Genomic DNA, 26,240 nt, shown 5'->3' with positions numbered 1-26,240 from the left:
GGCGCTCGGCTGGCGATGCCTGGCGAGCGCGCCCCGCCTCCGCGCCGCTGGCGTCGGGCGGAAGGAACCCGCCGGCCCCACGTGGTGGGCCCGGGGTCGGTCCCGCAGCCCCCAAGGTAGCAGTCTTCCACTCCACGCGGTCCCCGGCCCAGGCTGGCGGCCAGGAGAGCTCATACCTGGGGACTGCTCGCCCTGCCCGCCGCCCGTCCCGGCGGAGTGTGCGTGAGCTTCTCACCTGGGGACGGCCTGCAGGTGAGCCCCAACCCAGGAGAGACCTGAGGAGAGCTCCCTACCTGGGGCCGGCGCTGAGGTGAGCACTCTCCTGGCCCGGCCCTCCGCCCCTCCTGCGGTCCTTATCCCGAGTCGGCCCCGAGGGGGCTGCTCACCTTGGGACGGCCCGCCCCCGGTCAGCCCGCTCTGGGCTCGCTTCCATCACTCCTGGCTCTGCTCTCTTGATTTTGGCTACTGGGCTCCCTTCTATTCCGTAGATTCAGTGCGGCCGCGCGTGAGTGCTGACGCGCGTGAGTGCTGACGCAGCCTTGCTGTCGGCATCGGGCTTTTCACACTCTCTTGCAAAGATCGCCGCGGGGCCTTGAGAGTGGAAGAGTGGGTAGACTCCGGGAGTGTCTGGGGTATTTTTGTAGCCAATTTTGCAAACAGTTTTTAAGTACTTTGTAGCTGTCTCAATGACACTGGATTTAGAATTTCAGTAAGTAGCTGTTGAGCGGATGTTGGACGTTTTGACTATAGGGTGACTGACAGCACTTGACTGTTCTGTTGTCTGCAGTAGAGTGAAAATTACTCTGCTGAATGTCTTTCATCTGATTTTTGCTTATTCCCTGTAAAGATACCTACTAAGAAATAGTTCTGAAGGTAGGTCTGTAGGACCTCAGACCTCTTAGATTTAAAACATTCAGTGATCCAGCAAATTCTTTTGGTTTGACAGTATTTAAAATAGAGTCATGGGGCTGCGATCTTTTTCTGGTATTTCCTTGGCCGTGTTTTGTTTTTATGATAATTTTATTTCAGTATTAAGTATCATGAAAAACTTTCTCTCCTAAGGAACTGACTTGCTTACTTTTATATAATGCAAATGATTTAACCTGATATATTTGCCCTTTTTGCTATGACTTAGAAACTCAAACTATAAATGCCTCAGTTCTATGGGATTATAGGTGGTTGGAGTGTTTGCATTCTTTTTTTATTCGTGATTTTGTTATATTGGTATTTTTTCATGTTAATTTTGTAGCTATATTTTGTAGAGTCTTTCAGAAGAGCTGTGGATCAAGTTATACTGGGAAGTTACTGTTGCAGCTGGAATAAATCTTTCTATTGGAACTAGGTTTATACTGTATTTATTTTGTACTTGAGGAAATATTACTATTTCCAAATACTGCCTCCTTGTCTCTTTAAACTGTTGAAAGGAGCTGGTCCTGATACATAGTATATTATGAAGCATTTGTGAAGAAATTTACTTTTTCCATCTAAAACCAAGTATGAATGAATCTTTTCAGAAATTCTGTGAACACTTTGGGTTTTGTCCCTTTGAATTTCTGCGAACTAACCTCTGAGGATGTGGTGTTGGAGCACAGCAGGAATACTTGTGTGTAATCCATCTTCTGTTTGCTTTCATCTGAATTTCTCCCAAGGTGATGGACTCAAGCATCTATCTGTAGACTTATGCCTGATAGCATTTTAATTTCATTAAAAGAAAAAAATTTTTTTAGGGGAATGCCCATTGTAGATCAGCAGAAATGAATCTGACTAGTATCCATGAGGATGCAGGTTTGATCCCTGGCCTCACTCAGTGGGTTAAGGATCTGGCATTGTGGTGAGCTGTGGTGTAGGTGGCAGATGCAGCTCAGATTCAGACTGGCTGTGACATAGGCCAGTGGCTACAGCTCTGATTCGACCCCTAGCCTTGGAACCTCCATATGCTGTGGGTACGGCCCTAAAAGACAAAAGACCAAAACAAAAAGAAGAAGGAAAAAAAGACAAAAAAAAAATTTTTTAAAGACTACGGGTTATGTAGACAATAAGATACATAATGTTCATTTTCTGATGCCTTTTAAGTTTGGACTTAATGTAATTTTTTTTTCCATTGCTTTAAATTGCAGGTAAAGTACAGCAATGGCTGCTGTTTATTCTGGCATTTCTCTTAAGCTTAAAAGCAAGACAACTTCCTGGGAAGATAAACTAAAACTAGCTCACTTTGCTTGGATTTCTCACCAGTGCGTTCTTCCAAATAAAGAACAAGTAAGTTTAATGTGAAAGTTACATTACTGTAACCTAAAGTGATGATCATTTATGTAAATTGCATATTGACATTTAAATAAAATTTTAAAAGATTTGAGAAAAGATTGGGGAAGGAAACATGGTTGGAAAGTTAAAAGTAGTGTCAGTGAGAGAAAGTAGGTAGTCAGGTATTTGATTAACAAAGTTCTTTTGCTACAAAACCTCAGTCAGCATTTCTTTTATGTTTGGAAACATCTCTTATGTTCTGAACTAGGTGTGTGTATCAGCGAACAAATAGGTTACAGAAGTCAGGTTCTGACTCTCCATTTGTTTGTAAATCCAAGGTGATGCTCTATAAGCAGTTACTCGTGGTGTTTTGTTAAACATCTTTAGAATTTGATGAATTGAAGGTTGGGAGGTAGAGAAGTTTTAGCATTTGTAAGTAGGCCTAGGGAAAAGAGATTAGAAACCTATAGATTAAAAAAAAGAAAGAAAAAGAAACAGATTATCAACCGAGAAAGACATCGCTCTTTGTTAACATTTCTCAAGCTTGACAGAAAAATATTGTTAATACAATGGAGACACGTTGATGAGCTCATGAAGTTGGGTTAACATACACTCATTTGCTAGTGTCTAAGACAGCACCAAATGTGTCACAGATTGATTGCATCCATTGAAATGATGAGGTACTACTGTCGAATCTAGTGGTTTCTAAAACCTGGCTGCACCTGAGTGTCATTTCAGCTGCTTGACAGTCACTTGGCAGTCGTGGCAGGCGATTTGGTCAAGGTCTCCACTATCCTTATCCTGAGAGAGGTTTTTTTTTTTTTTTTTAAGCATTTGTCTCTGTTCATGCTGTGATTGACAGTTCTGGTGTCATGATCTGAGGCCTCACTGGCATTCCTCCTGTGTATTAGTAAGGAAACACATCACAATAATGGAAACCTCTTTTTAGTACAGTGCTCAGTGAATGAATGATTTCACAGGAGACAGTCTCCATTTTCTGAAAGCCGTAAATGGATTCAGAGATGAAGCGGGTAACCCAGGCAGCCAGGACACAGACCGCAGTCTTCTGACTTCATCTTTGCTCTTGGGTGGGCTTTATTTTGCGGCCATTCTGAGTAATTTGTGTGTTTTTAACTTTCAAAATTCAATGTCATTTCAGAGATGCTAGTGAAACTGTTAGTTTCACTTGAAACTTTTTGTTGCCCCCAGATGAAGACAAAATTAGTTTTTAAAAAATTGATTCTCTAATAGTAAATATTTTAATATACCAAGACATTTATGTCTTGTAATATCACCAAAGATAAGTTTTATTGTATCTTGTTTTTTTTTTTTGCTTTTTAGGGCCACACCTGCGGCATATGGAGGTTCCCAAGCTGGGGGTCTAATTGGAGTTACAGAGGCCAGCCTTTGCCACAGACATAGCAATGCCATATCTGAGCCGAATCTGCAAACTACAGATCCTTAACCCACTGAGAGAGGCCAGGGTTGGAACCTGCAACCTCATGGTTCCTAGTAGGATTTGTTTCTGCTGGGCCATGATGGGAACTCCCCACCAAAGATAAGCGTTAAAGGAGTTTTTCCCTTGGCAACTGTATTTGGTTATGATTGGAATATCCTTATAAATGTCCAGTATATGTCTATCTTGGTAAAGAAGTTTATTTATTTTTATTTTTCAAAGTATATTTATTTATTTCTTAAGTATGCTTCTTCCAAATTCAGGTATTACTAGATTGGGCAAGACAGTCATTGGTTGCATTTTATAAGAAAAAACTTGAACTGAAGGAAGACATTGTTGAAAGGCTTTGGATCTATATAGATAACATTCTGCATAGCAGAAAATTACAGGATCTCCTCAAGAATGGAAAGACAGTTAACCTCCAGATTTCTCTCATCAAGGTAATTAACAGTTTTCCTGTCTTAAGCTGTATGTATTACACACACCTCTGTTGATTTCCTGTTAATGCTGAGGCTTCTTTGTCTTAGGGTTAATTATAGGAAGATGCAGAAAATATCAAGGTAAGGGAGGAGAAAAATATTATTAGAATTATAATATGGGAGTTCTCCTCGTGGCTCAGTGGTTAACGAATCTGACTAGGAACCATGAGGTTGAGAGTTCAGTCCCTGGCCTCGCTCAGTGAATTAAGGTTCTGGTATTGCCATGAGCGGTGATGTGGGTGGAAGACGTGGCTCAGATTGGAGTTGCTGTGGCTCTGGCATAGGCCAGTGGCTATACCTCCGATTAGACCCCTAGCCTGGGAACCTCCATATGCCTCAGGGGCGGCCCTAAAAAGACCAAAAAAGGAGTTCCCGTTGTGGCGCAGTGGTTAACGAATCCGACTAGGAACCATGAGGTTGCGGGTTCGGTCCCTGCCCCTGCTCAGTGGGTTAAGGATCCGGCGTTGCTGTGAGCTGTGGTGTAGGTTGCAGACGCGGCTCGGATCCCGCGTTGCTGTGGATCTGGCATAGGCCGGTGGCTACAGCTCTGATTCCATCCCTAGCTTGGGAACCTCCATATGCCAAGGGAGCGGCCCAAAGAAATAGGAAAAAGACAAAAAAAAAAAAACCAAAAGAAAAAAGAAAAAAAGAGTTGTAATATGCATAATACTGATAGAATGCATCTGTGTGTTCTACACTGTACAAAGTACTTTATATATTTATTCAAGAGAAACAGAACTTTTTCATAAACTGGTTGTTAATTACCTTTTTAATTGGAAAAGGTGGCCAGCAAATGATGCTACCTTATGATTCCCGCCCTCCCCCACACCTTTCTTTTGGACCAGAGGGAGATAAAAGTCTGAAATCTAGATGAGAACTTCCTCACAGGCTTTTGGTTGAGTGATTTTGATGTTTCAGATCAGAATAATGAACTTCATTGTCAATACTGAGTGTTTTGAAATACTGTGAGAGTAGCTGGTGACAATAAAAAATATTAGTAACAACCACTGAGTGTGGGCCAGTCTCAGAGCGGGAACTTGCTAGAAGTCCCACAGCTGGTAAGTGGCAGAGCAGGGATTTGAACCTCCACCTGTCTGATTACAAAACCTGTGCTCTTCCCTGGAGCCTCACCCACATGAGTGTGGGCAGGAGGAGGAAATCAGTAGAGACTGAACAGAGGAATGAAATAGTTGATGCTTGATAGTTTATATAAGCTTTAGTGGTTCTTGAAATTGTGTTCTAAATTGTGTCACTTTTTAACTTAATAGACCAGCAGCACCAAAATGGGTTATTCTGTATGGTCCTTTGGGAATGTGGGAAGAAAACCTTACAACTCTGTTTAAAAAGAAGTCACTTTAATTTTTATGTATGCTTTATAAATATATAAAATACTGGACCTGTAGTGCATTTGTACAGTTTATAACCTTATCGGGTATAAACGTGGAAAAGTTGTATAATCAGAAAAAATTGGAGATCACTATAGTAGTGTGCTGGCATTTAAGTATTTGACATTTTTGTTTCAGCTTTTCCAGAGCCAGCAGATACTTGAATGGAGATAAACACACCCATGTTATAGGGCTACTGATAACTTAGCAGCAAAGATAAATATGTTTTTTAGATGTTATAAGGCTGGGAGCAAATCACTTAGCCTACGAGTGAATTTTGGAATCTGCCTGGCCCTTGTAAGTTTTGGTGTTTGTGAATTTCAGAATTTTGGAAGCCATGACCTGTGGGTTTGCTATATTATAAGTAGTAACTGGCAGCAGCATTTGTTTTCTTCTTAAACGATATGGCTGATCATAAAAATGTATTTTTGAGGAGTTCCCGCTGTGGAACAGTGGGTTAAAAGTTCAACTGCAGGGAGTTCCTGTTGTAGTACAAGGGAAACAAATCCAGCTAATATGCATGAGGATGTGGGTTCGATCCCTGGCCTCGCTCAGTGGGTTAAAGATCTGGCTTTGCTGTTAGCTGTGGTGCAGGTCGCAGACGTGGCTCAGATCCCACGTTGCTGTGGCTGAGGAGTAGGCTTGTAGCTAGAGCTCTAATTTGACCCCTAGCCTGAGAACTTCCATATGCTGCGGGTGCAGCCGTAAAAGATACATGCATACACACACACAGACAGTTGGGGGCAAGGAACAAGGTCACTGATTCTGTTTTTTGTGTGCACGTGTGCGGGTGTGGAGTTGGTGATGGGTTTTCTCTCTTTCTTCACACTCAGATCCTCAATGAGAGAGCAGCTGAGTTCTCCCTTTCGGGATCCCAGAGAAACATCGGTGCTGTGCTGAGCTGCTGCCAGGGTATCCTCTCGACGCCTGCCCTTGCTGTCATCTACACGGCCAGACAGGAGCTGGTGGTTGACCTTCTGAGCCAGCTCTGCTGGTCAGCCTGTAGGCAGCCAGAAGCAGCCTTGATACCCCAGTTATTTGAGGTCATTCACCTGACCCTTGGACATTACCTCTCTATTCAGCAGCAGCAGGTCAACCCGAGACGCACGTTTGGGGAGGTGACTGGGCACCTGCTTCAGCCCTGCCTGGTCCTGAGACATTTGCTCTCAGGGGGCACATGGACACAGGCTGGCCAGGGCCAGCTGCGGCCGGCCCTAGCTCGGGACGTTAGGAATCAGATTGAGGCCATGCTTCGAGGTGGAGTTTTTCAGCCGGAGCTTCTCTCTTCCTACAAAGAGGAGCTCCTGGAGCAGCAGCAAAGTGACACAAAGATGGGGACCATGAAGAACCTTCTCGCGCCCATGGGCACTGTGACTGCTGGGCTGGTTGACCCTGGCTACTGTGAACCGGCCCTTCATGCTGCTGTTGTAGCCAGCTCGGTGGCCTTGCTGTATAAGCTCTTCATTGATGCTTACCTCAAGGAGGGGAACCAGCTGCTCTGCTTCAAGGCACTCCCTAGGCTGTTTGGTTGCTTAAGGGTTTCCCAGCTGCAGGAAAAGCAGATAAAAGTGCTGTCTGCTTCCGACTGGACCACAGAACTCCTGGTTCTGGAACAGCTGCTCAACTCAGTGGCCAGTAATAACATCTACAACATTGCAGCTGATAAGATCCGACATGGGGAGGCTCAGTTCCACTTTTACCGCCACTTGGCCGAGCTGCTGATAAACCATTCCCAAGCACCCGTGCCAGCCTGGTTCCGCTGCCTCAGAGTTCTGATGTCTCTGAATCATTTGATTCTGGAGCCAGACCTGGACGACCTGTTGGCTTCGGCATGGGTTGACGCAGAGGTCATAGAGTGTCGAACCAAGAAGGCCCAGGAAGTGCTGGTTCACACGCTTTTCCAGACATACGCCAGGCTCCGGCAGGCACCCCGGCTGTTCCAGGAGCTGCTGGGGGTGATGTGTCGCCCTGCAGCCGAGGCACTGAGGCAGCCCATGCTGGCTGTAGGCCCCTGCACCGCGCTCCGTGAGTGCCTCCTGGAGCTGCCTCCTGGTCAGGTCCTAGACACATGGGACCTCGTGCTGGAGAGGTTCCAGGCTCTGGTACTGCCTCACTTGAGAGGTGATGCTGATATGGCCTGGAAGTCCCTGTCACTGAGCTCACTGCTGCACTGTGTCATGGTCCACGCACGGGTCCTGGACAGCAGCGCACCCCTGCCCGTGGTTAGGCGGTTGCAGCGCACCATGGAGGGGATGCTGCAGGATCTTGTGAAGCCCTTGCTGGACCTTCTCCAGGAGCCCCGGTGCTCGGCGCCTGAGCTCTGGTGCCAGAAGGTCAGTGACTCCGCACTCCTGTTAGCCCATACCTGGGCCCAGGTGGACACTGTGCTGGGTTTAAGCTGCAGCCACTATCATGCCGCTGCAGAGCCCTCGAGCCTCCCTTCACTTCTCCCAGGCATGGAGAGCCAATGCTGGAAGAAGGTAGAAGAGTTTACTGTGCAGTTCAAGTCCCTGGGCAGGTATTGCTTCGAGCAGCTCCACCTGCAGAAAATGAAGAAGACATTAATGCAAATGAGCTTCCAGTCGGCTGAGGCCCTCCACGCCCTGAGGCAGGATGCTGCCTACATCCTGGACTCTGGGAGAGCGAGCCTAACCCTGGGGACAGCGGCTTCCTGGGACGGTCAGGTGGGGACTGTGAGTGCACTCACCTACCCGGTCGCGCATTGGCACTTGGTTGTGTCCAATCTCCCAATTTTAATATCCTATCTTTGTCCTGATGACGTGAGATACGTGGCCAGCATCCTGCTGAGAACTTTACCAGTGAGCAAAGCCCAGGAAGACTTGGCAGAGGAAGAGGCAGACCTCACACTCGGGAAAATATCCCAGGCTGTTCTTCACAGCCCCCTGTTCCCAGAGATGCAGTCCCTCCATTCTGCGTTCTTTCTGTGCCTCACTGCGCGCTGTAGTAGTGTCCTGCGTTCCAGTGCCCAGGGGAACCCGACTCTTCTCCGCCAGCAGCTTCCTTGGCTCTTTGAAGAGGACCACGTGGTGGTGGCTCCCTGGGAAGACAGATTCGCAAAAGTCATATCTGAAGGTGCAGAACTGAGAGGAGAAATTGCCCACAACTTACTGTCCTTGGTCAGGGGTGACCTCTGCATTCAGCTGGAGGGAGAACAGTTAGAGTGCCTCCTGGGGCTTTTGGAAGTTGTTTCTTCTCTGCAGCTAGACAGCCTCTCGCCTCCTGATCACGTGCATTGTTTTCTTCTGCTGCTGTCCACAGCCGTCACCACACTGGGCAGCTCCTGCCCCTCCTCCCTGGCCCTGAGGTTTTTGGTGACTTGCTACCAGCTTCTTGGTTACCTGCAGAGAGGGAAGAGTGCCCAGTCAGTGCTCAGGACCATGTATGTCAGTGATGTCTTTGAGGTCACGCTGACCTCTCTGTTCAGAGGCAGCAGGAGGCTTCTTGTGGACATGGATGATCCCTCTTGGTTGGAATTCCTGCAAGTGGTAGGGACATTCTTAGAACACTTACTGCAGATGCTTATCCAGCGGAAGCTCAGCCCAGGGCTCAATTTTGGGAAAATCATCGCATTCCTCTCAAGAGACGACCTGTGCACTGAAGCGACTTCAGGCAAACAGGGGGAAAGCCAGAATCCTCTGGGCCAGCAGCTCCTTCTCGTGTCTTTAACCAAGTTGTGCCAGGTGCTGGGGCTTTTAGTCAGGGAGCAGCGGCAGCATGACGAAGCCCTGGAGGCACTGCCCGAGCTGTTGCAGCAGGCCGTGCTCCAGACGGGGGCCGTGCTCCAGCTCTGTGTGGCCGGCAGGGCCCAGGGCTGGCGCCTCCCCTCCACCATCATTGCCTCGGTCAGTGCGCTCTTAGAAGCCGACGTGGCCCAGTGTTCCAGGTGCAGCGGGACAGAGGTCCCCCGAGTGACTGACAGAATGCTGCTCCCCAACAGTGCCCTCTACCAGACCGTTTACTCTCAGATCCTGTCGGAGTTGCCAGCCCTGGCAGGAGACACCATCTCTCTCCAGGCTGCTGTGCAGTTTTTAACTCTGTTCTCTTTGGCTCCAGAATTACATCCCAAGAAGGAATCTGTGTTTGCCTCCGTGTTTCATTCTGTGAGAAAAGTCCTTGCAGGTGAGATGCTTTCCCTGGAGCTAGTTCTTTGCTGTAGAGCTTTTGGAAGAGGTTAGCTGAGGGGGCAGCAAGGCGAGTCGCTGCCCCTCCTCTTCTGGAACTCATTGCACCTTTCACAGGGTCCCACACAGTGGGCCACAAGAACCCCCTCTGGGAGTTCATTTCCAGTGTCTGCCTTCTCTGGACGTGTAAGCAGTTCCTCTCGAGGTTGCTTCCCTGCTTTGTACACAAACAGCAGTCTTTGTACTTAGTTCTTCACTTATTTTGGAGGTGTTGTGGTTTATGATTTGGAACCATTCTTCTCTGTCCTGGCCCCAGAGGTCCACGTAGATAGTTTCATCCTATCTTAGGCTCTTCTGTATCAGATCTTCAGGGCTGTCAGTGGACTTAAGATCTAAAATCTGCCAACTTTTAAAAAATGCACGTGAGTTAGTTTATGGGGAGCCTCATAAAATTCCTAGAGGGCAGGACGTCATCCGCCAGGTCTCAGAGCTGTACCTACCGTGGGTGTCGATCGGATGGAGGCTCAGCCTGTGATGTCATCACAGTGTTTTAGCCGGATATCACCCTTTCAGGCAGGCTAATCAGGACCAATAACCTAGCCAGTGTCTTCATGCAGGAGAATTCACTACCTGCTGCCCCCTGGATCAGAGGTTAGCAGGCTGATTCCATCCTTAACTTGACCCTTCAGGGTAGCACTGTTTCCAGGTGGCCTGGATCTGTTTTCTTCTTGTTTGGTGGTTATCGAGGTGGAGCTTAGTTAGGATGACCCTCTAAGATGAGGCTGGGGAATCTGCCAGCCTGGTCTGACCCTCCCAGTGCACACTGACCTCTCTGTTCTCAGTGGGGAAGCTGTGACAGGTGAGGTGGAGCTGTGGGCATGCCCAGAGATGAAAGTGGTACTTGGGGCCTTGTAGGAAGTAAAGCCCCTGGGCCCAGGCCAATGCTGGGGTGCTGTGGCCTGAATGACACTCCGCTGCCTCCTTTGCTAATCTGCCTGGTTGTGGATTGACTGGAGGGATTTGGTCTCACGTGTTCTGTCTCTGTCGGTGACTTTTAGGGAACAGGGGCTAAAATTCCCCTTCTAGTAACACAAGTTAGCGCATTCTGAGAGGACATTCTGAGAAATGACGGCTGGTGGTCTAAAGCTCTGCCCTGTGGTTAGATGCGGTGTCCGCCTTTATCCCTGCAGCCCAGGTGACCTGAGGTGGCCTCTGAGTCCTAACTGTGTGTCCCTGGACTTGTGCTGCCCCTGATGTCAGGGGAAGGGCCGTGGTCAGGGTGGCGAGGCCAGCCACCACACCGCATCCTCAGACCCTGTGATGAGTGTCACAACCCTGAGCAGCTTGACCGGATCTAGAGAAGGACTCAGGATGTGAGAGGGCTGGGAGAAAGGCCAAGTGAGGAGTGGCCCGGGGCTTTGGGCTGGAGGGAGGGAGGGCGAAGATGGAGACCACCTGTGTCCTCTGGTGGTTCAGGTGGGTCTCAGCTCAGAAGAAAGAGCAGTCGTAAGGGGTGTTTCCTGAGTGGAACAGGCTCTCTCAGTTCAGTTACCAAAACCCATCACCCACCTAATTGACCCAATGGACCTTCCCACAAACTACATGAGTCATGGGGTGAGGAAAGGGTGTGAACTGAACAGAACTGTGGACAGTGGGTTGTGTGGGTGCAGACGGCTGCGGCCTATGCCTGTGAACGTGGGTGATGGGTGGGCAGGTGGAGGTGGGGGCAGTGCTGGTGCTGAACCCTCTCTGATTTGCCAACCACAGGGGTGGTGCTGTTCTGCCCATTTCTCAGATGAGGGAATTGAGGCTCAGGTTGTGTGTCCAGGATTGGACAGCTTGTGGAGCACTTGGACCAAGACGTTGCCTCTCAAAGCCTTGGTCCCGCGGCCCCCCAGTGCTGTGCGTAGTAAGTGAAGACCAGGGTGGGAAAGTTGTGCTGGGGTCAGATTGGGAAGAGCCTCTGATGCCCTAACTGTGGGCTCTATTGTGAAGCCTTGGGACCCCAGGGACTTCAGAACTGTCCTACATTAAGTGGAAAACAACAGGGTGACTGCAACAGGCAATCCTCAGAGTTCTTTCCATCTCTTCAACGTCGCTGTCTGCAAGAGTTCACCCCATCCCTTGTTCCCCTACTGATTTTTATAAAAGAATATAAGCAAAGTACAAAAAGAGTATAAAGTGCCAGTCACCTGTGTCCCATGATGCAGGGCCAAGCCCTGCTAAGCCGTGATGTTATCATCATGATTATCCTCTCATGCTCTCCTCTGCGCTGGGCACAGGTGCGGGGGGCACGGCACAAGTATTGGTCCAGGGCACAGGTGCTGGGTTCGAGAGGGTGGTGTTGGGCAGTGAATGTGCCCTGTTTTTTCACCTGCACTGTGAGCATTTCCCCATCCTAAGATGCTGACCTTTAGTGGCTGTACAGCATTTCATCATATGGCTGCTCTGGTTTATTTCACCTCCTCCTCGTCTGTCACACCTTTCAGTTCTGTTTCTTTTCCATGCAGATCCTACAATTCCGGTTCAGGTAGTTGAGGATATTGAGCCTCATTTGGGAGCCTTGTTCACCCAGATGTTAGACGTTGGGACAACAGAGGACTTCAGGCTGGCACTGCAGCATATTCTCCAAGGACTTGACGTCAGTAACACCTGGAAAGCAGATCGGCAGGTGGGCTGCTCCTTTCTCCCTCAGGTGGTGGCACGTAGGTGATACTGGCTTCCATGGAACAATTGTTTGAGATACAGTGTCATTGCTGAAACCCATCAGATGGACAAAGTCAATCTGACAGAAACTGTAGGCACAGTGGGGTTTGGGAGGGAGAGGCAGCCTCAGTGCCCTGAGGCCCTGTTTTCCAAAGGGGACTTTTTCACATTATAACTGTGTGTTCTTATCACATGAAGTACTATGTGTTACATGTTCGTAATGTCGACACATAAAGTTCTGCAAATCCGTTGTGGGAGGTCTCTGGCATCATATTTTTTGAAAAATTTTACTTGGTTTGGTCACATAGCCCAGATCCATGTGAGAATCCCTTGGGAGTACAAGCTGCCTTTCTTAACCTTTGTCTGTTTGGAAGTTGCTATTGAAGCCCTGGGCTTACATTTAGCCTTGCATGTTTTGGGGAGCCTCTGCGTAGGGCTGAGGTGGCAGAGTTTGGTACTCTCAACAGCCCAAGCACTGGAGCAGCCTGATGCTGTTCCTGCTCACACAGGAGGGGAATGCCAGAGGGCTCCCTGTCTAGGGCCAGGGTTGCAGCTCAGGCCTTTTGGAGGCTTTGTGACTGGTCATAATCAGCACATGGAAACTGGGCTTTGGTTGGGTGGGAGTTGAGCTGGTCATGGGCGGTGGGGAGAACCCACATCTCCTATGTGAGCATGAGGCTGCCGTCCCACCCCTTCTGTCCCTGCGGCACGTGCCTGTTTCTGGGGGGTTTTCCTTGTGCGTGTCTGCTGCAGCTTTGAGGAGGCCTCTTGGATTCCCTTCAGCAAGCCAAGGGGGAAACAAATGGTAAACTTCTACTCAAACCAGTCAGGTGGAGGAGAGCCAGGGACGGGGTGGGACTAAGCTGAGGGGGGAGGTGGAGAGGATCTGGGTGGCTGTAGAGACAGAGAGGAGGGTGGAGCGTGCACAGCTCTGTGAGTGTGTGTCTGGCTGGGGATGGGGGGCAGCCAGCAGCCCTGGGCAGAGAGACATCCGTGGGGGTAGGAGAGGGGACAGAGCTCAGGGAGGGGGTGTGGTGTGGCTGGTCAGAGGGAGCCAGAGCAAAGAGCAGAAGCGGAATTTTGTGGTGAAGGGTCTCACGGGGTCAACAGGGAGCCAGGGAATGGTGCGAGGCCAGAGTGGATGGAGTGAGATGGCCGGCACAAGTCCCTGACGTTAGCTCCCTTCCCTTTTTTTTTTTTTTTTTTTGTCTTTTGTCACTTTAGGACCACATCCATGGCATGTGGAGGTTCCCAGCTAGGGATCAAATCAGAGCTGCAGTGAACCCGCATTCTCATGGGTACTACTTGGGTTCGTTAACCCCTGAGCCATGACAGGAACTCTGTCTGCCACTTTTTTTTTTCTTTTTAGGACCACACCCATGGCATATGGAGGTTCCCAGGCTAAAAGTCAAATTGGAGCTATAGTTGCTGGCCTACGCCACAGCCACAGCAACGCTAGAACCAAGCCACATCTGTGACCTTATACCACAGGCCACGGCTACGCCAGAACCTTAACCCACTGAACGAGGCCAGGGATCGAACCTGCAACCTCATGGTTCCTAGTCAGATTCATTTTCACTGCGCCAGGATGGGAACTCTCCCTTCCCATCTCATGGTTTAAAACCATCGCCTGCCATTGTGGCACCTGATTTATTGTTCACTTTGTGTGCGTTTCCTTTTGGCCCCTCCTTTCATCCCTACGCAGGTGTGGTACCTGCGTGGCCTCCACTTTGACACCGTTGGGCCCTGTGATGAGATCACTGTGCCCACTCCTGGCCTCTTCTATCTCACCGTCCTGTCACATTTACATCATGCCACCTCCATCACACTCAGGACCTGCCTAAGCCAGTCTCGTTCTTGCCCGGCCCTGCCCTATCTCAGCACAAGGCCCCACTTCCATCCCAAGGTAGACTTCCTGAGAGCTCTGACTCTTGCTGCTGCTGAGCAATTCCCTTTTCCCTTCAGGTTGTCCTGTCAGCTGTGACACTGATCAAGCTGCTCCTGAGCTGCACACTCAGTGGAGAGAAGGCCGGATTGTTCTGGCGAGCGTGCCCGCAGATGATCACCGCTCTGACTGTGAGTGTGCCCCTAGCCCTGTGTGCAAACCAGGGGCAGTGCTTCTGCTGCTATCACACCCTGCTTTTGTGCTCTGCCCTGGGGACAGCCGTAAGCACATGCTTTTCTGTGTGTCCTGGTAGCACTTTTGTCTATAAAATTTTGTGATCAGTTTGGCATGTTCATTTGTTTATAGGACTGTGTGTCTGTGTGTTTAAATTATGATTCAATGAGGGAAAAATGGCGTTAGAATAGGATAGTAATGTTGCAGATTAATTCTCATTAAGCCCCCTGGAAATGTTAAATTTTGGCACCTATTGACCTTACACAGTAGTCATGTAACCTTTTGTTTCCTTATGACAAAAGCCTAGTTCCAATTGGACTGACTTGATGTTTCTGCCCTCAGGAATCACTCTTCTTACACTTGGTTTGAAAGGGCAGTATCTGTTTTACCATCTTATCAGACATTATCTAGCTTGTTCTTCCTGAGAGAGTTAGCATGTTCCCAGGGTAAAAAGATCTAGGGAGTAGACCTAACAAGTTGGCTCCTCTATTTTGTTGCTTTGTTTTCCTGAGAATCTGCATTAGTGAACGAATCCCATTAGTACCATCGCTTGTGCTGGTGTGTGTGTGGTCTGTGTGGGTAGCGTGCATGGTAGGTCCACGTTGATATAAATGCCGGGCTAGAAACCGCTGTCAGCATGGCCAGGCTGCCCAGAAGGGGCCTGTGAGAGACAGGCCCCCAGAGGCCTCCCAGGGGTTCTGTTGGCAGGAGGTGGTGGCATGAGGGGGATGGTCACAGGTGGGCTTGCCCAGGTTACTTAGGTAAGTCTTCAGTACCCCTTGCCTTGAGTCTCTGTATTCTTTTAGAAAAATAACTGAACATCTTTACCTAGAACTGACTTTTATGAAATGTAACAAATGAAATTTAATTACAGACTTTTTTATATTGAAATATAGTTGATTCAATGTTAATTTAATTAATACAATGTTAACTTGTATATAGTAAAGTGATTCAGTTATACATATGTACATCCTTTTTCATATTCTTTTCCATTGTGGTTTATCACAAGATATTTAATATAGTTTCCTGTGCTATACAGTAGGACCTTATTGTTTATCCATCCTATACATTCTATACACAATAGTTTGCACCTACTGACCCCAAACTCCCAATCCTTCCCTCTCCCACCCCCACCTCCTTGGCAACCATAAGTCTGTTCTCCATGTCTGAGTCTGTTTCTAGCTTGTTCTTTGTTTCTGTTCTGTAGATAGGTTCTTTGTGTCATATTTTAGATTCTACATGTAAGTGATAGATATCCTGTAGTGTTTTTCTCTGACTTAATGTCACTTAGTATGAGAATCTCTAGTTGCATCTATGTTGCTGTGAATGGCATTATTTCCTTCTTTTTTATGACCGAGTAGTATTCCATTGTATACATGTACCACATCTGTTGATGGACATTGGGGTTGTTTCCAAGTCTTGGCTGTAGTGGATAGTGCTGCTATGAACATTCAGGTACAAGAAATTTGAGAACTAATGATCTCTTTGGGAAGATAGTATTATGTATGTCTTATGTGTTTTTTGTTCTGAGAAATCAGATGGATCAACTCTTTTATAAGAAATGATGTCTTTTTGCAGTAGGTGAATCCCACAAAAAGTGTGGACTGAGACGGCCAAAGTCTGGTTAGGTGCCCCTGCCAGGGATTGAACCTGGTCTCCTCATCTCTTCAAACTGCCCAGTGACAGTTCAGAGTCTGGACACTCTTACTCCTGTCACTTGGGGTTTGGGGCCCTTTTTCTGGACAGTTGCCTTCATTTTCTGTCTTTTGTTCCTTATCTTGCAGCTGCAGACCCGAGAGGCTTGTCAGGAGCAGCCTGCAGCCCTGGTGGTGGTCGGGCCTGTCTTAGATGTTCTGGCTGGGCTGCTGCGGCAGGGAGAGGGGGCCATTGGCAACCCACACCATGTCAGCCTGGCCTTCGGCATCCTTCTGACCGTGCCCTTGGACCACCTGAAGCCCCCCGAGTATGGGCGCATCTTCCCACGGGTGCACAATGTGCTCTTCTCGGTCCTGCAATGTCACCCGAAGGTGAGGAGGGGCAGGAAAATCCAGCCCTCAGGAGAGCAGGAGGATGGGAACAACAGGGATTTGCAAAGCAAAGTTCTTGCTTCCAGCAATTTCTTGGGCCACAGTGGTTTCACGAGGACAGAAATGTCTGACCTTCATGTCAGGCTGGGTGAATGTCTCTTTGTTGGATCTGACACTTTGAACACACCTGTGTGCTAGGTGTTCCTGGAAGCCCATTAGAAATTATTCTGTTTTTACAAATCGTATGTTTATTTATTTTAAATTTTTTGGTCTTTTTGTTTTTTTAGGGCCGCACCTGTGGCATGTGGAGGTTCCCAGGCTAGGGACGTAATTGGAGCTGTAGCCTCTGGCCTATGCCACAACCACAGCAATGGCAGATCCGAGCCGTGTCTGCGACCTACACCACAGCTCACAGCAATGCCGGATCTTTAATCCACTGAGCAAGGCCAGGAATTGAACCTGCCACCTCGTGGTTCCTAGTCGGATTCCGCTGCTCCATGACGGGAACTCCACTGTGCCATGACAGAAACTCTGCAAATCATATGTTTAAATGTCACTCCCTGTCTTAGACCTCCTCTTGGGTTTATGATTCAGTTGGATTCAATTGGGAGTGAGACGTCTGGAATTCCAGTTTTATAGCATGGGCTGCTTTTCAAATAAAACTGAGACTAGGAAGAAATGCCCTATAGAAAAGCCACCAGTTCGGCCAACATTCATTGAACATTCACTGTGTGTCTTATTTCAGCACAACAAGTCTGTGTAGTAGGTGATGATCCCATTTTATTGATGCTCAGAGCCGCCAGGTGATTTGAGCAGTGTCACCCAGCTGAATCTGATAATTAGCTCAAGGCTGTGGATTTCTTTGCCAGGCTTCATTTCATTGTGTCACTGCTAGACATGTGGTGCATGTGAACTTATAAATAGAGTAGATTCATGTATATGTGGGCATGTTCCAATTTTAATGCTCTGAGGTTGCAAACCTGCCAGTAGTGCAGTTTTTAAAACGTTTGTTCTCTGGTAAACTTAAACACTCATGACATTGGGCCTTGGGTGGCTTCCTCAGTTAACAGTTGCCTTCTGCCCTTCCTGTCTCATCATCGTCTTTATTATTAGATCTATGCTGATTCTTAGATTTTTATGTGACTGTACAATATAAATGCAGTAACCCATCAATTACAAACTGAAATTGCAGATCTTGCAAAAGATGCAGGATTTCATGCAGGTGATGAAAGTGACATTATAAAGCTGTGTGAATCTGCTGCAAAACCAGTAACGAGTGACCAGTTAGCAAAATTAGAATGTTTCATGGCAAGAGAGAATTGACAAGGATAACATCCTGGTGTTGCAATGAAGAGTGATGTGACTGTCACAGCAGCTCACACACATTGCCTGGAGGGCAGGGTGGGGAAGTAGGGCTCCAGTATTGGGTGGCATGCAGAGTAGGCAGGAGTTGATACAGGCCCCAGGCTAGAATCTGCTTAGGAAAATCCGAAGGGAGCAGCATGAGTGAGCCAAGCCAGAGTACCCAGAAGCAGCTGGCACTCTTCTCAGCTCTTTACATTTTATAAATTTAATTTAATCCTCCTGACAACCCATTATTTTCATTTTGCACAGGAAGTTTGAGGGGTCTGACCAGGATTGCATATGAAGCCAGGGTGTGACATCAGTCTGGCCTTGGGTTGTGGGCTTTTAATCAGTATTCTAATAGAGGGTTAAGAGGGGTCCTAGGAAATTTGATGAAGCTCTGGAATACTTTGGCAAAAGTGACTTCTTTCTGAACATGTTGCTAAAGTCAACACTTGGACACGAAGAGTGTGATGTTATGTTCTCCAAACTTTGGAAATTTTCTCAGCTCTCGATTGGTTTGTTCATCTCAGACTTAGAGCAGGGCTGCCTGGTGAAACTTCAGCGTGGTAGATGTGCTGTGTCTGCATATGGTCCAGCATGGGAACTGTTGGCCACACATGTCTTAACCACATGAAATGTGGTCTAGGAATCATATGACCAGGAACTGAATTTTAACTAATTAATTTGAATTTCATGAGCCCCACGCGGCTTGCGGCTGCTTTATTGGACTATGTGTTGCTTTAATTATGATCTCAGGATGGTTGAGTGTAAAAGATGCTTTTATAACTTTCGTGTTTTTCTCTTTTTTGTCTTTTTGTCCTTTTTAGGGCCGCACCCGCAGAACATGGAGGTTCCCAGGCTGGGGGTCCCACTGGAGCTGTAGCCACTGCTCTATGCTGGAGCCATAGCAATGCCAGATCTGTGCAGTGTCTGCAGTCTACACCGCAGCTCACAGCAACGCCGGATCCTTAACCCACTGAGCAAGGCCAGGGATCAAACCTGCAACCTCATGGTTCCTAGTCGGATTCGTTTCCGCTGTGCCATGACAGGAACTCCTGGATTTGCTTTATGCAATCTTTTCTTTGAATGCCAGTTTTAATTGACTACTCTGGCTCTTGTACCTTTTAATATTTATTTTTACCTATTTCCAGTAATAGTAACAGCTTAGAGTAAAAGACGCAGATTCAGCAAATTCTAAACTAGGATTGCCTCATTACATTCCTGAAGTTAATGCAACATGGAAGCGCTACCTAAACCATTAGAATGGAATGTTAAAGAGCTATGGAAGTAAGGTGAGCATTTCCCTAGAAAGTTGGGGCAAAAAGTTGTCACAACAAAAAAAGCAGAAATAAGTATGATCTCCTTTATTTATTTATTTATTTATGTCTTTTTGCCTTTTCTAGAGCTGCTCCGGCGGCATATGGAGATTCCTAAGCTAGGGGTTGAATTGGAGCTATAGCCACCAGCCTACGCCAGAGCCACAACAACGCCAGAGCCACAACAACTTGGGATCCGAGCCGAGTCTGCAACCTACACCACAGCTCACGGCAATGCTGGATCCTTAACCCACTGAGCAAGGCCGGGGATCGAACCCGCAACCTCATGGTTCCTAGTTGGATTCGTTAACCACTGAGCCACGACGGGAACTCCAAAATATGTATGATCTCCTTTAAAGTAGAACTTGAAATAAACAATTACCTACATATTTTTATATTCTTTTGTCTGTTATTACAGGTCATGCTGAAAGCCATCCCTTCTTTCTTGAACTGTTTTAACAGATTGGTGTTTTCAGTTATACATGAAGGCCGACAAAAAGACAAAGGTAATTCAGAGTAGCAGTATCAGATACATGATTTCAAACAGGTTCATTTTACAGGTGTCTCTGACCACATAGTTACTGAAGACAGAACCACCCAGTTGAGTTTAAGTAAGAGAAGTATTCAGAGCATCAAATGTATACTCAAAAAAGAATTTATTTTATTTTTTACTATATCCACAACAGTGAATGCATTTGCCATCTCCTAATTGAAACAGTTCTTTTCTGGAGGAAAAAAAAGTGTCTAGATTCAGGAAATATTTACTCTTCATCTACAGGGGATATAAAAGCATCTACAATCCCATTTTTGCCCTTAAGGAGTTCATAGTTCCGTGGGGAAATTGAAGAGGAGCGGACATTTGTAAAACTGGCCCATTTTATAAAAGGGTAGAATTCCTGCAGCTCACTGTTCCAGACTCATCTTGGCAAGGTTGTTTCTTGACCACTGAAGCAAACTGGCATATGGCAATTGCACAAATTACATGTACAGCTTGTTTTCCAGCCTTGAAGTTTGTTGATTCTTGCTAAATGTCTAATTTGGGGGAGATTCTCGTTATGTAAAAATTTGCAGAGTTCCTGCTGCGGCGCAGTGAATTAAGAATCCAAATGCAGTGGCATCGTTTATGGCTGTGGCTGGGATTTAATTCCTGGCCCAGGAACTTCCATATGCCATGGGTATTGCCATTTAAAAAAAAAAAACGAAAGGAAACAGTAATAACAAAAACATACCAAGTTCGTTGGTGCACGGTATATTTGTGATAGTTGCATCCGTTGAAAGTATGTAGTGAGTTTGATGGGTGAATACATGTGACAAAGCACCACCACAGTCAAAACACAGAGCATTTGCATCCTCCCCAAAAGTCCTCTTGGAGTCCCATTCCCCACCCTGGCCCCAGCCCTAGCCCCAGCCCCAGGCAGCCACTTAGTACTTTTTTCCACTGTGCGCTTGTTTGAATTTTCTAGCATTTTATTAAAAAAAGCAGTATGTTATGCACTGAACGAAAGCCAAGGAGGCTCCCCACCCGGGCTCTGCTGGGGAGTGTGTGCAACCCAGGTCGTGGGGACATTTCATACTGTTAGAAATCCTGGGAGGGAGTTTGTTCAGAAGGCCTGGATGATCCTGGCACTTTAGGGTGGGAAGAATGGGGAATTGGAAATAAATCTAGGAAGCCCGGAGGATATCTAATAATGCTAGCTGAGTCTTCTGTATCTACCTGACTAGAGAAGAAAAATCCTAGACAATCTCTGAAACTTAAGCAAAGACATAATTAGGTCATCTTATTTTTAGAATCATGTGATGTCAAAAGCCATTTTTTTAAATAATTTTTCTCCCCCCCCCCCTCCTTTTTAAGCTTTCATTGTAGAGAGCTATCCCACCCCTCCCACTCCCTTTTTTTGGGCACCCGGGGAAGGTGGCTTGATGTGGGATCTCAGTTCCCAGACCAGGGATCGAACCTGGGCCACAGCAATAAGAGCTCCAAATCCTAAACACCAGACCACCTGGGAGCTCCCCGTAACCTTTTAAAAGATTTTTTATTTACTTATATTTTTTTATTTATTTGTTTTTTTGCTTTTTAGGGCCGCACTCACAGCATATGGAGGTTCCCAGGCTGGGGGTCAAAACGGAGCTTCGGCTGCCGGCCTGCGTACGTCCCAGCCACAGCAGCGCCAGATCCGAGCCGCATTTTCGACCTGCACCACACAGGTCACAGCAACACCAGATCCTTAACCCACTGAGCAAGGCCGGGAATCGAGCCTGAAACTTCATGGTTCCTAGTCAGATTCTTTTCCGCTGTGCCACGACAGGGAACTCCCCCACAACCTTTTCAAATACAGTAGCAATTCTAGATTTCATCCTAAAAATCTTGGTTATTCTGGTTAGACTCTTTAAAAAAAAAAAATGGTCTCTTGAGTATTATAAGTATTCTTCCCTTTGTGATACAGATAAATATTTGGACATATTCTGTCTTCCAAATGAGCCAATTAAAAGTCTGGAAAAAATGGAAGGTGTGAATAATTGGGGGCTATATTGAAAGTATAAAATCAGAAGTGTTAAAATGAACAGATTTTGAACTGATGGGTGTGGAAACATGCTGCTCCTGTAGGAGGCCCGGATGACCTGCCAGTGGTCCTGGAGTGTGCCCGCCTGGTACAGAGGATGTACAGTCACGTGGCAGCGCGGGCCGAGGAGTTCAGGGTGTTCTCCCCCTTCATGGTGGCCCAGTATGTGACAGAGGTACAGAAGGTAAGCCTTTTCCTGCTCCGTGGCTTCTCCCTGGTGCGACAGATGACACTTGGGGCCCCGTGTCTTTCGCTTGCTGGCAGTGCCCTGCAGTGCCATCGTGAGGGCTGCCCAGAATGGGCCAGCAGCGCCTCTTGCTGCAGCACAAGCCTTGGGGCCTGTTCTGGGTGGTCTCCTGGATGATAAGGGAGAGGAAATGTCACTCAGGTCGGAAGCAGCTCTCATGGAGCCAGGTTCAGTGGAGACAGAAGGAGGATCTGGGGGTCTCCCAGCAGCAGGGGTTCACGGGTCTGTCGTGTGTGACTCAGCTGCTCCCAGACACTCAAAATAGAAGACATGGGAGGTGGGGAATCCCTGTAGATTTGTTCAACTATTTTAAGAACTCTGGCTCCACCTAGTCTGACTGTTGGGCTTGGCATTCTAGATAATTTCTTCTTCAACAGTGATCTCACCTTGGAGTGTCAGTGTGCTATTGTCACACTCCCACAGGGCCCCATGTGGCCACTATAGTAAGGTCATGACAAGACTTCTCGCCCTTCTCATTGGAATTGAGTGTAAGAGTCTTAAAGCCCTGCGTGTTCACGTGTCTGTCTACCTGTGCAGGTGTAGATGGACATTTATATCGTTGCTCCTGCTCTCAGTAGAGTAACCCCCCATAAATCTCCTAGGAACCGGGATGAACAGCTAGGAAGTGTGTTACCTTAGAGGCGTTGGTGTTTCTCAAGGGAGGGTGGTCTGAATAGCTTCTTCGGAAAGCCTGGCATGGCCCCAGCTTCCATCCAGACCCTGTTTCAGGGTGAATTTGTGATGATCGGGTCATTTCCACTCTGGGCCCTGCCCCCTTGGCCAATGGAGATGTCTGTCACATGGCAGGTGGTTGGCCAGATGGGGGTGGGTGTGCACACCTGGCCTACACTCGTCCTTGGATGTGGGCTCAGAGCTTTGTTTTTTTGAAGTTATTTAGCATTTTTATAGAATCTTGATAGGTCCCAAGTACTCAAACCATTGATGTGTTAAGCCTTTGCTAGAACTAGAGCTGGCATTATTTTCTCTTTCACTGAAGGACAGAATGAGACCCAGCAATGCCACTTAACTAAGGGCCAGGAGGGGAGGTCATAACTTGAACGCTGAAGTCACTAATTATTATTCTGAGATTTGAAAAAAATCTCTGGTTTCCCAGCCTAATTTATGCTCTTCGGTTATTTTTAAATTTTCATCTTGAGGGCCCAAGGCTGTTGTGTCCCAGAATCCAGTGGCAGAACAATCTGTGCTTTATCTTTTATTTGTTTTTAAAATCAGCATTGAAGAAAGTATTCCATATGCGTTTGAGGCTTCTAGTGAGAGAGTCATAAATCTTTCTGGACCAGGAAGACACTTTTAAGTTTAATTAAATGCTAGGTAGTAAGTAGAGCTCTCGTTCCCCTCGTGCTTCGGGGGCTGGCACTGTTGATGGCTGGGGCAGATGACGGTGGGGCCCGTGTCAGTCAGGAGAAGCAGCGAATCCCTACAGACCCTGTTCCTTCCATGTGGTGATGTGTTGTCTGAAGACATGGCAGGGGAGTTTTGATTACTTTTTACCTTCTCTTTTACCCAGAGGTTAGATCCACAGCGTCCCTCTGTGTCAGTGGCTTAGAGTAAATGATTTGTACAACTTGCCTGCCCGAGGTTCTTTTAAATTACTTAGAGGTGTTTTCATTCACTGGCCAGTGATCTTAGTGTTCTAGACATTGGCTTTATTCTCTTGTTTTCTAAGTAAGTCGTCTGTAACAGGAAGATGTGGAGTGGTTGTGTTGTCCTGATCTACTGGCCTTCCTGTCACCAGCGCTGTGCTCTGGCTGGGCCTTCACTATGGGCATGCAGGGGAAGGGCCTGTGATGTCAGGATTCTGGTCCACATCTCAGTTCTGCCTCTGGGGAAGTGACTTTGCTTCCTTTTGCCTTTGGAAGTGGGCTTATTTGTTTAGTGAGTGGTGGGTCACTGAATGAATAAACAGTTAGCTTAAAAAATCCTCACCCAGCTGCTGAGATGAAGGACTTCTTGTTTTCAGTTTTTCCGCTTTGTTTTTTTTTCTTTCCTTCCTATAATACCTCAGCACGGAATTGCAGACAAGCCATTCCACCTTTGGTCCTTGAGCATTCTTGCTAGAAGCTGTGTGGCATGAACTCTTAGGTCACCAGGACATTAATAAAGAATGGCCACATCCTAGGCCTGTCAGCCAGAACCTGCCTGCTGCTTTCTGGTGTCGGCTGCTGCAGTGTGCAGACTCTGCCCAGCCCAGGTTCAGCAGAAGCCTGGGCAACTCTGGCCACCCAAGAGGGCCTGCTCTCTGGGCCTTTTTGTTGGATACCAGACTGCATCTTTGCTCTAAAGGTTCCTGCGCAGTAGCCGGCATGGCCACGTTGCAGCTGGGCTGCCCACTACTCCTGATGTGCCCCTGATTTTCATTAACCCAGGTCTTCAGGGGAGGGTTGCATCGTCAGGCACAGGGACCACTCCAACCGTTCTGGGTCAGTTAGAGATTTGGGGCCCATTGTGTTGTTGTTGACAGAAATAAAAATATCTATGGGCGTTCCCGTCATGGCTCAGCAGTTAATGAACCTGACTAGTATCCATGCTGGTTTGATTCCCTGGCCTTGCTCAGTGGGTTAAGGATCCAGCATTGCCATGAGCTGTGATGTAGGTCGCAGACATGGCTCAGATCTGGCGTTGTTGTGGCTGTAGTGTAGGCCAGCAGCTGTAGCTCCAGTTCGACCCCTAGACTGGGAACTTCCATGTGCTTCAGGTTTGGTCCTGAAAAACAAACAAAAAACTATGAAGTGGTGGTTATAAATTGCATCTGATGCCAGGTTGTGTGATGGGTTCTGTCAAGGATCTTTGTGGAAGGATCAGAGCTGCTGCCCATCTGCCCTGCTTGGAGGAGGTGGCGCAGTCTCCGGATAAACATCACCGATATCCTCAGTCAGCGTAGCTTCCAGTGTGATGGTCTGTGTGGAAAAGTGACACAATGTTCAGGTGGCTCTTATTGTTAGATTTTTAAATTTAAAGATTCAAGTTTTTAAATGCTCCTGGTGGAGTTCCTGTCACGGCTCAGTGGTTGACGAATTCGACTAGGAACGATGAGGTTGTGGGTTTGATCCCTGGCCTTGCTCAGTGGGGTAAGGATCCGGCGTTGCCGTGAGCTGTGGTGTAGGTTGCAGACTCGGCTTGGATCCCGAGTTGCTGTGGCTCTGGCGTAGGCTGGTGGCTACAGCTCCTATTCAACCCCTAGCCTGGGAATCTCCATATGCCGCCGGAGCAGCTCTAGAAAAGGCAAAAAGACAAAAACAAAACAAAACAAAACAAACAAACAAAAATAAATGCCCCTGGTAAACGCAAGAGACATCACTTACTGAATAGCAAAGCTGCCCCCATCATTTTGTGATGTTCTACTGCAGGTTTTTGTTTCCTTGAGTTGGCCTCAATTTTCCCCAGATATAAACATATTTAAGTTACATGCAAAATGGTATTTTAAAAGGAATGTCTTTTCTCAAGTTAGCGGCAGAAGTTGGACTTCCCCGTCAGGTCCCCGAGGGCCTGGTCTCTGCCCTTCGCTCTCTGCCTGTCCCCAGGTCACCCTATATCCATCAGTGAAGGGTCTCCTGCAGGAGGGCATCTACCTCGTCTTGGACCTCTGCCTGGAGAGGGACATCCAGTTCCTGCGGGTCTCCCTGCAGCCCGGCGTGAGGGATGTCTTCAAGGAGCTGTATGGTGATTATGTGAAGTACCACAAAGCGAAACACGAAGGCGAGAAGAGATACACTGTTTAAGGCTGAACGTGGCGGTGCTACTCAGGTGCCTGGGAGTGGCTGAGGCCCAGGCTCTGAAAGTTGGAGAATGAAAGACTGCTGGTGGGAGTTCCTGCAGTGGTGCACTGGGATAATGATCAGCCTTGTCTCTGTGGAGGTGTTGGTTTGATTCCTGGCCCAGCGCAGTGGGTTAAGGATCTGGTGTTGCTGCAGCTGCACAGGTTGCAGCTCCAGCTTGGATTTGATCCCTGGCCCAGGAACTTCCAAATGCTATGGAGGCAACTAAAAAAAAAAAAAAAAAGAGTTCAGGTGCTTTAACTGATAGTGTTGAAATATGTGGACAATCCTTTTGGGTTTATATAATATATGTTGCATTGTACAGCTATGTTTTTCACTGAATATTTTTTAACATTTCTTTTATGTAATAAATATTGCAATAGAATCCTAAAAATCGCTCCTGGAATGAGGTGAATTCAATAAAAATTTCTGAGTCTA

General features: G+C 47.4%; 1 protein-coding gene across 3 annotated transcripts; it reads left to right on the top strand.

The window, feature by feature from the left end:
- The first annotated feature begins 45 nt into the window (after window positions 1–45).
- Window positions 46–26,240, top strand: URB2 (URB2 ribosome biogenesis homolog). 3 transcript variants are annotated; one of them, XM_047762735.1, is made up of 10 exons: window positions 46–252; window positions 2,118–2,256; window positions 3,961–4,137; window positions 6,395–9,701; window positions 12,214–12,374; window positions 14,375–14,485; window positions 16,313–16,555; window positions 19,637–19,724; window positions 21,824–21,963; window positions 25,569–26,240. In XM_047762735.1, the coding sequence occupies exons 2-10, from the start codon at window positions 2,131–2,133 to the stop codon at window positions 25,764–25,766; spliced, it is 4,551 nt and encodes a 1,516-aa protein (XP_047618691.1). In that variant the 5' UTR covers window positions 46–252; window positions 2,118–2,130; the 3' UTR covers window positions 25,767–26,240. The 3 variants fall into 3 exon arrangements, with proteins under 3 accessions (XP_047618691.1, XP_047618690.1, XP_047618692.1); XM_047762734.1 differs by having other exon boundaries at window positions 46–310; XM_047762736.1 differs by lacking the exon at window positions 19,637–19,724 and having other exon boundaries at window positions 46–310; window positions 25,569–25,701.

Source organism: Phacochoerus africanus, chromosome 15 (assembly GCF_016906955.1).
Source record: "Phacochoerus africanus isolate WHEZ1 chromosome 15, ROS_Pafr_v1, whole genome shotgun sequence".
Lineage (NCBI taxonomy): Eukaryota > Metazoa > Chordata > Mammalia > Artiodactyla > Suidae > Phacochoerus > Phacochoerus africanus.
Note: the sequence above shows the minus strand (reverse complement) of the source record. Positions and strands in the feature narration are given on the sequence as shown.